The following is a 15021-nucleotide window of genomic DNA, read 5'->3' on the forward strand; positions in this document are numbered from 1 at the left end:
TTCTTTAAAGTTTTAGCTAACCAGTGTTGTTTTTTTATTAAGTAATGTTGCTTTTATGAATCAGGAGAGCGTACGGCCAACTTAAAACACATTTTTGTTATTGTCGTTTGTTTTTGGCTTAGTTATAACAGTTATTACAGGTGTGTGATAGTTAATTGTAGGAATGCAGTTGAAAACACACATTAATTTAAATTAAATCATTACCTTTTTCCAAGTGACAGTGTCGATGTTGCAGCATAACTTTGCGGAGCGCTGCAATCAGCTTCCAAAATAAGGAATCTTGACCACGAAAGCTCAACAAGGGTGTAGTGTTAGATCATTATGTGATGGGGAAGGGGGGGCTTACTTCTGGCATAAAGCATGGGGGTGTTCAGACTTAAAGCTGTGATTTTACAGATAAGGTTTGGATTTAAAGCTCTTGGGGTGTGACACTTTTTTCCTCCCATGACATTCTTGACGTTTTCCACCAGCATCATGACTAGACACACAACAAACAAAAACACACAAATGTCCTGTCAATCAGGGCCGTATTGTGCAACTAAGTGTCTGAATGACCTATAAATTATGTTCATTTTTAACACTGTGGACATAGTTCAAATAAAAATCATAATACAGCATAATCTAATAATAGACAGGCTCTGATAACCCAGATAACCCCTGGTGTAGTGTCACACGTAAAAATGTGTGACACTACACCAGGCTGGCATCTGTGGCAGGTGTGCTGAGTTCACAATCACTGGTATGTAGAAGGAATCCACGCTGAAATGATGTGTTGCAAAGCGAGTTTAATCTGGATGGTTGTTCACAGGTTGGCTACAAAACTTTACAAGCAGAGAAAATGTCCGGACATGACTGTCTGCTGCTGCGCTGTGGTGCCGTGAGTGCAGGTTCGTATCTTCTGCCCTCTCCAGGACTGCTCACAGAGGAAGACACAAGCTATTAAAACTATTTACAACCACATTTCCCCTAAAACATTACGGCTCGGTGCTATTTTTGTTTGATTAAATTTAGGGTTGAAACGATGTATAAGTGCAGTATAAAAAAACCCAGTTGTGTTTTGTTTTTTTGTTTTTTAAAAAGCTGTTGCCCAGTCTTCACCTTTGTAACAAATGCTTACAAAATGAAGAAGTATTTATCCAGAAACAACTGCAAAAATTCCAGTTTCAACATTCACGCGCTGTCTTTGTAGGATGTTCAATTCGTCTCAACTATTTAAATTGTTTATATGTTACAGTTTTTTTTTTAATCTATGAAGCGTTCTGACATTTTGGTCATTTAAATCTTAGTAAAATTGTTCCACATGATTACAGGGGGTTTCATGTAATTGTGTCAGAAAGGAGGACATACGGATGATATACAGGCTGGTGACAAATCCAACATGTCGTGGATCCATGTGGTATTATAAACACTCATTAGTCAAACAGCACGTTTGTGCAATTGTATATTAATATTTCAACATTTAGAACTCATCTTTGCATAATTTTAATAATACCCCAAAAGGATATTTAAAGAACCCTGAGAAAATACCCACTTCTAGAACCAGAAAAAGATTGGTTTTTAGTTGCTCAAACTGGTCTGGTGCAAGGATCGAGAGGGAAAGATGAAGAGTTAAGGCTGAACTTCACGTTTACATGTTACATCTTTTCCCCGGTTTAAATCAACAACAGATACAGGATTAAAATATTAAAAAGGTCCCAACAAATGCCTTCTTACTGAAAGCACTTTTAGTGCTCCATAAAACCACGTTTGTGTCAGGAAGCCGAGCGGACGTGCAGGAGGAATTTGCGGGTCTTTCACCGCCTCCCTGGTTGTCGGTTCAGTCCGTCTTCTGGCAGCCCTTAAAGGAGATCAGAAGAAACGAGTGAGTTACGGGCTCGCGCTTTGTTCGGGGCGCTTCTTCTCTAGAACCTTTAAAGCCTTCTCTCTGTACCTTTGTTCTGACGACCGTGGAGTAGTTCCCCGGCGAGGCTGCACTCATAACTGTCGTGTAGACGGTAATTCTGGGGTGTTTTAAAACACAGAGGGCAACAAATATTATCAGAAGTGATGACATACATGAAAGTGAAACAAACTTTCAGATCTGTGTGAAGTGGGTGGAACGGGACTAAAAGGCAGCTGCTGAGGATGATCCACATGCAAACTGCTACGAGCTCAAGCATGGAGCATGGAGGCCTGCTGCACTTGGACAAGAGGAAGTGAAACTGCTTTAAACCCAACTTCCCTGTCTCAGTAACTGTATCTGTCGTGATTTGTTTGCACACACACACACACACACAAATGAGTATAATAAAGAGATAAGCTCCTTACTGATTACACACTGGATCCAGCGTCAGAACCTGGAGGGAAAAAAGCTCCGTTATCAATCCGAACATTTACAATCTGTGATTTTCTTTTTTGGAAAAGTGATGACTCTCAGTTTCTCCTAAAACTGTCCATACATGCCTGATAAAGTTTATCCATATTGATGTTAGCCTGGCCAGTAGCGTTCAGTGCCTTGGTTGCTACTTCCCTAAAAGTAAACAGAACAGTGACCTAACAGTGATTTCACATTATAAATGTGTGATGATCATGTGAGATGATCCACCTTCGATGGTCTGTCGGAGGGGGAGGACGCCAGTGGTCAAAGTTCGTCTCCACTCTGAACCATCTAAAAAAAAAAAAAAAGTCAAGAGGGCACCAATAAATGTTTGTCCAGTTGTGTAATCACACTGACACACGCCGGCTTCTCCTTACCCTCCATATAGTGGATCCAGTGGCCAAATATCCACGGGGCCTGCTCGATCTCGGGTGATTATGACCCCCTCCCCTGCTCGTACACCGCCCACGATGTAATACACCCCTGTGATGAGGGGGGTTTTCGACAGACGCATGACTGCGTCCTGAAAGCTCTCTGCTTCCTCCAGAGTCTACATAAGTTAATCACAATTACTTTCATTTCCTCCTAAATGTACTTATTTATTCCTGTTTTTTTGAGAAACGCACTGTAACGTACTGACCTCCCTCAGGAGCCAGCTGACCGGGGACCTGTGGAGCAGGAACGCCGACACAAAATTTTTCCACCAGTTCCACCAGTGCTCGGTTCCTGGGGGGAGTTAAAAACAAACTTGGAGGCGGCAAGAAATCATAACGTGCAACAATTTGTTTTTGTTTTTTTTTTACAACCACGAGTAGTCTTACCTCGCTGGTCTCCGGACACAGTGAACTTATAGGGACTTTGTCCCGTCCACAAACCAACGTATCCAGCGAATGAGGTTCCAAGGTACGCCACCTTAAAGACGGTACAAATAAAAGACAGTTACACCTCACTCCTCTTCTTCTGTGCACAAATGTGCAGAAGCATGCATTCAGTCAACCAGGTCAGAGTAATCCTAAACAGACAACTAAACATTTTATTTGCTGCCATTAGCAACAGATTTTTGATTTGCCTCCCTTCACACTGGAAAATGAACCCACTGCAATGTAAAAAAAAAAAAAACTCAGCCAGACTGTGGGTTAGGGCAGTAGGATCCCCATTAGGAATGATAGATCTGCTGTGGTTTCTGAGCATACGCTAAGCTTCTGTAGTGAGGTTTTGGTGGTTTATCATCATAACAGAAGCAGCAGATTGGGGTCCTGGGTAAAGAGTGGTGGGAGCAGTGGCAAGATGTGAGGTCTTTGTGTTCTGGCCTGGTTTGATCGTGAGAAATCTGAAGTAGGAATGGCCGTGCTCCCTTAAAACCTAAACTCCAACAATGACTGTGAGACTGTCATGGAAACAGAGGAATGCGATTCCCATAGCTGCATCCTGACGCAGGCTGGACGTACTCTGTGTTCAGAAGAAGATTACATCCAGGGTGTAGGTATTTAGCATGGTGAATGTGCAGAGGAGCATCTCTGGGATGTAGAAATAGTAAAAAAAAAAACAACCTATGTGGCGAACACTAAGAGTGTAGCAGCATCACACCAGTGTTGACACTGAAAGAGGTTTTTCCAAATTTCCTGCAATCCAGCCATTATCTAGTTGGTTGAGTAGGTCATAAAGAGAGGAACAAGACAGTCTTCCTGTGTGAAGGGGGGCTAATTATTGAAAATGAATGGTGTCACCACTGTGTCCAGTAGAAGGAATGTAAGAAGGCCCAAAAAGAGCACAACCTGCTGGTTCTTGTTCTGAAGTTTTAAATGGATGTAGTTCCTCTCAGCCTCTCACCTGACCTAACATCTGACTGGAGAAAAGTAGATTCAGAGACTTTCAGATTTGTTATTGTGGCGAAATATTACCTGTAGTTTTTTTTTTTTTATGAATCGATTGTTTACATCAAATTTTTCTTGTGGTTCAATAAATCATGTACTGACAAAACTCACTGAAACGTCACATCAAAAATGACCAGACTACACCTCTAAGACCGGCCTGTGGACAGTCCCACCCAAACTAACAGCACATTACATTAGCAATGACAAAGTGTAATGTAGTGTAGCCAATGTACACAGGCTGAATGCTGGTCGAAGGTTCGTTTGAACCGATAAAAGGATGATTTCAACAGAAATCAACACTTTTAAGCAGGGTTAAATTTATGTAACCTAAAACAATGCACATCTAAATACCAATACTCCACTATACATAAAAAGTAATCTAATTGAATTTAATTTTATTTGGAAAACAACTAAAACCAGAGGCAAGCAAGGACTGTAAAATGACAGATCTGTGGGCTATTTTGAGCTGTGTCATGAAACACACAATGTAAGGGTCGCCATGTGAATCATTAATTAGTCAGCAGTTTGCTCTATGTACTGTACCTTCCCATTCTTGCGAAAAATTAGGTTAACAGTCAGATTCTTCAGAATATGATGTGGATAGTCGAGGTTCCTGCCATGATACACGTTTCCTCTCGTGTCCTGGGCCAGGATGCTTGTACAAAATCTACGGATGCAGAAAGTTTGACGGCGTTACCGACTTTGATATTAGGCCCTCAAATTTCTCTGCTTCTGATCGCACAAACGCTGAGACGAATTTAAGAATCGTACGTACGCAGTGATCTCATAGGCGAAGTTGAGAAGGATGATGTCGGCCAGGTCTCCTCCGAGGACTGTGGCCATGCCGCGGATCTCCCCCGCGTACGTCTGAGGAACGTAACGTTCCAGAGACGTCACTACTGGCTTGATGGCATGGTGTACCCATTTTGGAACTGTGGAACTACAGACAACATACAAAAATTAAAACAAAACATGGCGATCACTGTCAACACCGGTTCAGTGGAGGATTAATGCGCCGGCTCAGAGCTGATCAGTGTCAAACAGGAAGGTGTCACGTGTCAATGCAGAACATATTTAGTAGTATTAATATGACTATGTTATATAAAAAAGATACCACATGTTAAAAACTGTTATTTACATACAACATGCAAGTTCTTTTTGTGTCCTAAGGAGGAGCACACCTCAGCACGACCCCTGTGAGTGCGTGCCACACTGCCAGATTCGTGTAAAAGCAGCTGCTGCACACTTCTTTGCTCTCACAGCGGCTTCACTGCTCTGCCTGGAGCTCAGATCAACTCATCATACAGAGGCAGTGAAGACAAACACAACTTTTCTCTCAGAGTAAGTACAAGCACCTGTCGTCTTAGGGAACATTTTCATAAGTCCCTGAGTTTGGCTTGTTGGATTTAAACCCAGCTGCACAAATACATCAAAGTTGGAGGAGACAGACAGAGAGAGAGAGCACAAACATAACAGAACATGTAAAATGTTCGTGCAATTAAGTTTGGGTAACCTGAGACATTTCTATTTGTCATTAAATGCACCATTAGCAGAATTAGCCAACATAAATGGTTATCACCTTTAAAGTGAGCTCATAACAGTAGCAGTTCTTTAGCCTAAAACCCTAAAAAAAGAGAGAGAAAAAACAAGAATGACCCCACTTCAAAGACCCGGATGTATTGATGCAACAGAAATTATAACAACCCAGTATTACCCAGCCCTGCAGTGGCTCAGGAGGTAGGGGGTCCTCCTGTAATCGGTGGGTTGCTGGTTTTAAACCCCGCTCTGTTCGCCCCAGCCATTGTGACACTTCACCCCCTCAGAGGGGGGTTGCCTACTGACTACCACCAAAGGCAACGGTGGCTACAATGTGTCTTATCACTAGGATTTCCCCCAGTGCATTATAAGCCTTGTGGGCCGCCAGGCTAAGCTCTGCTTGTTTATTGTAAAATACGTAATTTTTTATACACGTTTTTTTCCACCCGCATCAACTTGACAAATTGATCACCGTCCGAGGGTGTGCGCGCCAACAGTGACGCAATCGCACTTTCCCCTGCCCCTGCACGAAGGTTCCGCGCGGCATCGCGTCGTGTGGTCGCACACCTTCCAACTCTTGTAACTTCGCGCATGGACCGTGCGCACCATGCTCCGGATGATTTTGGTGCTCTAATGGAGCTGGTTCACCTGTATTTGCATTTCCCTCTTTGAGAGATCACAAACATAATCAAACGGCTCAAAACTCACGGAAGGAGACTACTGCTGCAGCCGATAAAAATTTATTTATTTATTTGTAAATGCGACCATAATTAGGATTCAAATTAGGTGCAATCAATTAGTGTTTATTTTAATTTTATTTTTGTTTAAAAAAGTATTTTAAAAGTGCCTTTTTGTAAAACTGTAGTTGTGTAAATATTTGGCACAAATATCTTACAATATCACATAATAAATAGCCATATTTTCAACTTTCCTGTCAACTTTAATCTTTTTTTCACTAAATCACGGTCAGCCGGCGGTCGGCCGGCGATCGACCAGCAAACAGCCACCTACCACCAGGCTTAGCCTCTTTTCTGGGGGAAACCCTGCTGACTGACTGTAGTGTGAAGCACTTTGGAGTCCTTGGACTAGATAAAGCGCTATACAAGTGCAGGCCATTTACCATGCTCTGTTCTATTTATTGGAGGTAAAAAAAAAAAAAACTTCACCATGAATAAAGATGGACGAGGCAATCTCTTTATTTCCGTTGTCCAAAGGTGAAGCCAAAATATCTGGTGCTGGTGTTCTCATGTGGTATTTTTGGAGCTAGAGTCTGCACACTTGTGTTGTAGGGCAGGGGTGTCCAACTCCAGGTCTCGAGGGCCACAGTCCTGGGAGTTTTAGGTTTTTCTGCTCCAACACACCTGATTCAAATGGTTTAATTACCTCCTCACCAAATCGTCAAGTTCTCCAGGAGCATGGCAGCAAGTCATCCATTTAAAGCAGGTGTTTTAAAGCAAGAACACATCTAAAACATTCAGGAGGCCTCCAAGTAATGGAGTTTAAAACCCCTGTTGTAGGGCATAATCAACTAAAATCAACACCTGAAAAAAAAAAACTGTGTAAGGTGTATTTTTTAGTTTCCTTTTTTTTCAGCACAAAAAATGTCCCATTTGTTTACAGTGAGTGGCAGCCCACCACTCCAGACTCCAGTCCTGTGCCTACTGATAATATATGTGGGAGGTCGGGAATGATGACCTCATCATGTTCCAGCTGTAAGTCAGAGACCAGCAGGAGTCTGCTCGTTGTTTTCTCTGTGGCCAGGCTAACTACTGTCAACAACACAAGCTGATAATGTACTCCTCTGTAGCAACATGACCATCATCATGTTGGACAGATGTAATAAAACCGCTCCAATAACAGGCTGTATACAAAGCTGCAGCGCTGTAATCCTGGATGCGAACGATACGTGACCTTTAAACGATGGTTAAAAGTATTTCTCCTGAAATACTTCAAGTGCAGCTTGAAACGGAGAAATGTTTTGAAGAGTTACGTCACTTTATACCGTTGCTCCAGAGCCTTCCTTCAGACAAGAAGACTCAACTGGAAGGCTTTACTAAATAAATCACTGCCGAAAATAAAATATTTGTGGCTCTTGACTACTCAGAAAAAGCAGTCACATGTCACCCTGTGTCACCAAGGGGCTGTGTTGTTTGGTTTGAAACATTAATAATTAATATTAAATACAAATCCTTGACCAAAAAGTCACCAAAACTCACCCTGTTGATGCATCTGGTATTCCATAGATACAGTAGAACAGTTCAAACATCAGAAACCACAAACATGTTTATTACACTGAAGCCTTGCATAGATATTTTCATATTTTAATGCATGAAAAATTAGGTTTTTTCCCCCTTTAACTGCATGTTCAGTTTGGTTTCATGGTTGACAGGCTGTTTGAATCTGCTTTCCAGATGGGTGCAATGATAAAACTGAACAAAGACAGTCAGTTAAGTTGTATAATCATGTGTTTAAGACGTAATAAAGAAGTTATTACACTTTCTGGACAACTTGACCTATAAAAAGTGTTGTTTTTTTTATTCCACCCAGGTCTATAAACATGTCAACAATAACTCAATAAGTTTACTTTTAGGCGCAGGGTTTTCCAGCTCAGTTTTGACTCCTTCGCTGAGGAGTTTTCAGCACAAAGTAAAGCACAGACATTTACTTAACACTTACTCGACGATGTCTGCTGCCGCTTTTTTCAGGTATTCTATGTCATAGGCTTCCTTCAGAGGCGTCCACCTGACTTCAGGTTTGTCGTCCAGGTTGATCTCGAGCGTGGGTGGAGCGAGCGTCAGAGCCCGGCACGAGACCGAGACCGAGAGCTCGAGCAGCAGGAGCAGCAGGAGCAGAGGGGGCAGCGCCTCGGCCCGGGTCACCATGTCCGGTGTCACTCAGAGGAAGCCTCCGCTCCGCACTGACTGAACAAGCCTCCCCACTTCCACTTTCGACGGCTTCCCACTGGCAGCAGGCTACAAACTAAACCGACACTTCCGCTCAGAGATTTTCAAAATAAGACAAGCTCACCGCGCTCTTTGGACGGAGGTCACGCGCCATATTGAAAAGGGCAGCAGCAAGTTCAGAAGTAGGTCGTTTCGAATAAAGTTTTTTGACGAAGGCTGCCAAAAAAACAAAACAAAAAAACAAAACAAAAAAAAAAACTTGGCACGAATCTAAGCTAAAAGGAAAATGTGCATTTTGTTGTAAGAACTGTGTAAGAAGCATCGAGAACCAAGGTCAGCAGAAATGTTAACGCTGCTGCAGTTGGCTCATTCTGGTCGCCATGGTAACTACACACCCGCGTCTGTCTCTCCCTGGCTGCCAAGTTAATGAGAGGCAAACAGAAATGCAGACTTTAAAGTAGGCTTTAAACAAACAGCAAAAAAAGTATTACGAAGACCAGTCCCCTCCCCCCAATGAAATTCATAAAATAAGAAATAAAATCTGCACGTTTTTATGTATTGATGGTTAATGTATTCATAAATTAAAAATTTATCCACAAAATTTATCAAAGCTCCCAACTACCACATGTTTGTTTACCTAAGGAAACAGCCGAAGTGACTGAAAATAGCTGAACAGGTGCAAACGTGGCTCAGCCTGTCCGGTCTTAAAATGACTGGGCAATGGCGATAATGTTTCGGCCCACGTTTGTGTGTGTAATCAGTCAGAGCCAACACATAACTGGCTATAACTTGATCGATTTTGCAGATAAAAGTTTGGCGCGCCAGTAGCTGAGACTGAGCACCAGCGCTCACTCTGAGCACTAAAATACTGAGCAGGATCTGATCTTTGTTTCAAATTTTGCCATCACCTACTTCGAGTCAGTCATTTCTGTCTGATAGCAAAATATGAACCACTGTATGAACCACTGGACAGATTTCAGTGAAACAATATTTTACCAATCATTGGATGTAATCCACAGCTGATTCAGTTTTGGAGTCTGACCAATTTAAGATGGTTGCCACAGGTAGTACACATCAGCTAACACAAACTTAGCAGTAGCTCAGTGACTTTTACAGATATTGGGATAGAATTTGATGCGGCGGTAGATGAGAGTTGTTCGCAACACATGATCTAGATTATTTTCAACATAAGATGATCTGAGTCTAAAACTGTGGCAAAAAAGTTGGCGGGTGATATGCATTCCTTCAAGGAATGCTAGGCCTTTAGTTACAGATATGAAGTTCAGCCATATTAAGTCTGAGAAAAAGATCTTTTATCTTCTCCCTGATAGAATCATTTTTAATGCTTTCATATTTGCGTGGATCGGACCGTGGTGGTTCCCAGTCTATCTCGTGACAGATAGACACACTGGGATCTCTGTTTCCTGCAAGGAGTCATTAGTCTGGCGACATCCACTTTCCAGTCACGGAAGAGCCGCTTGGGATCAGGTGCTATAATCTGATGTACTGGTACAAAATTTATGCTCAGACTTGCTGAGCAAAGAACGTGGACAAAACTGCTTTGTTTACATTAAGTGCGTACCTGGCTTTCAGAATCCCATATCAGCATATTTGGAACGACTAGAGTTAATTCTTTCAAACGGCATCATTTGATATAGTCATATGGTTGTCATTTGATATGATGTTCGACTTCATACTCTGCAATGGATACCTTTAGGTAGCCATAGCAAAATCGAAGCATTTGTTCTGAAACGCTGCCCCACAGTTTCAGGCCTCGATGAACAAAAGCAGACCCTACAAATACAGATTGACTCAAATAAAATATCCTTCCATTCAGTTCATACAATCAACCAATACGAAAGGTTAAAAGAGACAAGAAAACGTTCCACTTTTTTAACGAGTGTGATTTTTTAAAACACAAGCTGATAAAACTGGGATTATTTGTCTCAATGCCCTTCAATAACAAGTACACGTTTTAACTTATTTTATCTGTTTTTCTTAGTTTCTATGCTTTGAGTTAAGTTTTTTTTTGTTTCTTTAGTTTAGTATATATTAGTTATGTGATGGGAAATCAAAAAGAATTTCATTGCTCAGTGTAACCACAGCGTTTTGCTGCGTTGGCGACAAATCGACTGAATCTTGAATTAATCTGGCCTCTAGGCGTCGTTGTGGTGCCGTGTTCCGAAACGCTCCCCAGGATCGAATCTTTTTTTCTGGAACAGTTGTTCCAACGGTCCACCTCTGCCTTTAAGGAAGCTCGACAACTGTTCCTGTAAAAAATGATCACAGGAACACAACCTAAAACACAGAAATGACAGAAAAAGAAAAGAAAAAGACGTGTCTAAACGAGGGAGATTATTTGCTTCTGGTGTGCAACTGGAAGCCGGCGTGGCGTGAAGCACTACTTCCACAAGATGGTGGTAGTGCTGTTACAGCAAGTCTGGAGGCAGCCGAGATTATTTTCTGCCGACGTGCAGGCCAAATAGAAAGAAGAAAAAAAAATACTGTTGTGATTAGAAGAAAAGAAACAAACTTCCACACATCTGAGAGAGACGTGGTGGGTGGTGAGCAGCAGCAGGCATCCATGACGCAGGCCTTTTTATTTTCACTATTACTTTAACTTCAGCAAACATCACCACCCCGGAAACACACGAGGTGGGCTTGAATTCTCTGTTAATGTCAATTAAAGGTTTTTTTTTGTTTGTTTGTTTGTTCCCCTGCAACCTTTTATTTTCAGAGGCATTCTCCAGTTCTCAGTCACGACAGAACGTAAATGCCACATCTTCCAGCTTCTTCTCCTCTCCGCTTTCACGGGAGGGCTTATTTGAAGGCCCTATCCTTGCCCCGAAACGACTTCTCCCGGCACGTAGTTGCCACCGCTTCGTGTTACAACGATAAAGAAACCAAACGGATTTACAATATCCTTTGCAAATTCCCTTAGAAACCCCGTTGGACTCCAGTTACAGCCTGTAATCTAAGACATGCTATTGATTTACAGAGGCTGTGCAGCTTTACCGGTTATGTAAGTGTTATGTAAGTGTGTGTTGAGGAGCCGTCAGGGTGGCTGGCAGCTCCACGTTTGAGCCAACAGGCAGCCAAACACAAAATCCACAGGGGGAGAGAAATCTTTATTAATACTTTAATATATATCAATAATACTTTATATACAAAATATGTACAACTTTTTTGCGTTACATGTCAAAATAAAAATCCAGAGTACCTCTTTCTATACAAAACTAATGTTTCTTCTCTGAACTTTACATTCTTTGCTAAAGACACGAGATTTAAAGCAGGTCGGTTCGAAACTTCAGTCGCCGCTGCTCAGATCGGTTCGGGGCCTCACCTTCGCTCAAGAGTTTGTGGGCAAGATGCAGATCTATATACAGCTCTCTCTGCGTACACCAAACTGCTACCTCATCCTTCCTCTGGCAGATATACAAATACACTGAGTGGGTCACGTATCAAAAATAAAAATGTACAAGTGAAGAAATAATTGCATTTATATCACAGGAGCTGGATAAAAAAACAAAATAAAAATCAGCCACGAGTCACAGATTGATGCACCCGTATGAAGGGGCAACACACTGAATTCTCTAAACTTTGTGAATTCCCGTGTTCAACACAACCCGGGGAGGTGAAAGGAGCCGTCTGCTCAGTGGGGACCCGGAAGTGTTGGTTCTGATAACGTTCTACACCAAGCAATGGTTTGGTACGAGAGAGAGAGAGAGAGAGAGAGAGAGAGGCAAACACTGAGGGTAGATCACTCACTTGCAGATCTACAGCAGCATCTACAGGGGCTTTTTTTTTTTTTACTCAAAGTAAAGGTTTACATTCACCACAGTTACATACACAGTAGATCCGAAACGTTTTCAAAGTAGGGGTTGGGGTTGGGGGGGTGTTTACATTCTGGGGTTTTCTCTGACATTCAGTAAAAAGTCTGGAGAAAACAGAACAAATTAAAGAAAAAAAAAAAAACAATAAACCCTTCAAAGTTTTGTCTGCGTTCTTTAAGCAGACCATCTTCACAGTGTTTGAGAGGCATGCGAAAGCTGTAATATGAACCTTCACATGGGCACCCCACGCTGCTCACAAAATTCCTGTCTTAGTCCAGGAGGGGGGGTAGGGGGCGATGACAGCGGCGACCGTTAGGGGTGGGTGGGTACCGGTCCGCTCGGACCACCCTCCGCTCAACATTCAGAGAGTCAGATTTGGACAGAAAGCGAGTCCGCTCAGTTCTTGGCTTCCAAGTTCAAAGGGGAGACCTGCCTCAAGGCTTTATGGAGCGCAGGGGGGTCCGCCGGGGCGTGGTGGGGTACTGGGGATCCCGCCCTCGGCGACATCACCAAAGACTGGGGCAGCTTCTCCGGGGGTAGGCTCACCGCAGAGCCTCCCATGCCTGGATACATGACGGGCATGCCCCCGGTGTACCAGCATTTCTCCATCACCGGCAGGTACGCTGCCGTAGCTGCCGCCGCCGCCGCCGGGGGGATGAGGTAGAAGGGGAGGCAGAACGGGGGCTGATTGGGGGTGAAGCTCATGTAACTGCCAGGAGCGCCCACCGCATGGACGGCGAGGGACTCGTCCTCCGAGGAGTCGGCTCTTAACCTCTTGGCCCGAGGCTCGTCGCCCTCCTGCTTGATGATGCCGGGCGTCCTCTCAGGCGCCGGGGTTTTCAGCTCCCCCTCCCTCTTGTGGTTCTCGGACCACTGGGTCTTGGGCTTGTCGTGTTCCCCGCCGTAGCCACTATCAGTGTCTGTGTCACTGCCGCTCTGCTCCCCGGCCCCGTGCTGGTAAGTCCTCTGGATGACCGGGACGCAGTTCTTAGCGGGGGTCTCAGGGGACGCCGCGGGCTTTTGCACCCTCTCTGAAACCTGAAGGGCAGACTCGTCCGGCCGCGGGCTGCCGTGGTGCAGCACCTCGGCTGCGACCTTCTGGATGTGACCGATGACGTGGGACGGCGTCAGGTCCCTGCTCCTCTCCTGGCTGGCCAGGTAGTGAAGGACCTCTTTGGCGCACAGGTGAAATCCCGAGCGGAACATCTCCTCGCTGCTCTCCGTGCCGTCGCCTCCGTGGTCACCTGGGGGAACAGCACCAGAGAACAAAACACTAAGTTTCCCCCACTTCCTGCAAAGCCGAGCTCAAATTGGCGATCTTAACCTTAGCTAAACGATGTCTCGTCGTCGGGCTTACCGAACTGCAGGTCCTTCTGCAGCGCGAGGATTTTCTGCTGCTGCTGCTCCAGGAGGGCGCTCAGGGTTTTCACATGCTTCAGAGTGAGTTCCAGCACCACAGCTTTCTCCAAATGACCCAGCGTCTAAAACAGGAAGACCTTCCATAAGCATGTTGATCTTCCTTATGTAACACATTCTGCTGCCAACAGTACAGAAATAAATGCTTTTATTTTTTAACTACAAAAACAAACTACTTGTAGCTAATGTTAAAACTGCAGAGAAGGCTTGAAGGTGCTGAGCAGGACCATGTGGGGTCTGACTTGTCAGGAGAGGAGAACTCACTGTGAGCTTCAGGTGTTCAGGCAGCAAGTCTTTGAGCTGAGAGATGCATTCATTTATCCTGTCCCGTCTCTTCTTCTCAATGAGTCGGTGCGGCAGCTTGTAGGTCTCCTGTCAGAGGGGTGAAAGGCTGTCAGAAACTACTCGTCTCTGCACCACACACACACACCTCTCTCTCGCTTAAAACGCTTTTCAAACAAACCGGACTTTACCTTGCACTCGTCCCCGCGCTTCATGCCCCTCCTGGGTTTGCACACATAAATAGGAAAATCCAGTCTTTGGAGAAAAGATACAGTCGTTATTTCATTTTATTTGTTTTTTTTCCAAGGTTTGTTGTGGAGAGTTTTCATAAAAAAAAAAAACAATAACAGACGAGGAGAAATTAAGAAAAGGCTGTATTTACCGGTGCATGTCAGCTATATCCAGTGATGGGTGTTTCGGTGCAAAAGGAGGTGGTTGCGCACTTGTAATCCTCTCCATTTCCCTTTAAAGACAACAACAAAAAGGAAGAAAGAAAAAAAAAACTCGAAAAAGTGGTGTCACCTTAAAATAAGAGGAAGAAAAAAATATATATATTTAAAAAACGTGTCCCGGAGCGTGTCCCTGCCGCGCAGTGTGGTCACCCTGAGGTCGGAGCTCGCTCTGCCGACGGAAGGCTGTCTCCGCCCGGCTCAGTCGGTGTGTGAGAGCTGGGCGGCTCTGTGACGACGTGTTAAATAAACCCTGTGACTGCAGGCACGTCTCTCCCTCCGCCAGAGAAACCAACTCCACTCTCCGTCACATGAGCCTCACGTGTCGGACGGCGCGTTCGGGGGCCCTCCCGCCTCCTCCTCCTCCCCTGC

At 44.0% G+C, this 15021-nt stretch overlaps 2 protein-coding genes across 2 annotated transcripts; both read right to left on the minus strand.

Annotated features, from left to right (window-relative positions):
• Positions 1-768: 768 nt before the first annotated feature.
• On the minus strand, positions 769-8747 carry LOC108244379 (N-acylethanolamine-hydrolyzing acid amidase). Its single transcript, XM_017430529.3, has 11 exons — positions 8443-8747; positions 5006-5170; positions 4774-4897; positions 3178-3268; positions 2997-3082; positions 2734-2906; positions 2585-2647; positions 2443-2509; positions 2308-2336; positions 1931-2000; positions 769-1837 (listed from the first exon to the last, which is right to left on the minus strand). The coding sequence occupies exons 1-11, from the start codon at positions 8646-8648 to the stop codon at positions 1817-1819; spliced, it is 1095 nt and encodes a 364-aa protein (XP_017286018.1). The 5' UTR covers positions 8649-8747; the 3' UTR covers positions 769-1816.
• Positions 8748-11778: 3031 nt separating this feature from the next.
• bhlhe40 (basic helix-loop-helix family, member e40) lies at positions 11779-14970 on the minus strand. Its single transcript, XM_017430517.2, has 5 exons — positions 14583-14970; positions 14392-14455; positions 14183-14290; positions 13860-13983; positions 11779-13746 (listed from the first exon to the last, which is right to left on the minus strand). Exons 1-5 carry the CDS (start codon positions 14657-14659, stop codon positions 12899-12901), a joined length of 1221 nt encoding a protein of 406 aa, XP_017286006.1. The 5' UTR covers positions 14660-14970; the 3' UTR covers positions 11779-12898.
• Between the last annotated feature and the right edge of the window lie 51 nt (positions 14971-15021).

The sequence above is a fragment of the Kryptolebias marmoratus genome, linkage group LG4 (genome assembly GCF_001649575.2).
Source record: "Kryptolebias marmoratus isolate JLee-2015 linkage group LG4, ASM164957v2, whole genome shotgun sequence".
Classification (NCBI taxonomy): Eukaryota; Metazoa; Chordata; class Actinopteri; order Cyprinodontiformes; family Rivulidae; genus Kryptolebias; species Kryptolebias marmoratus.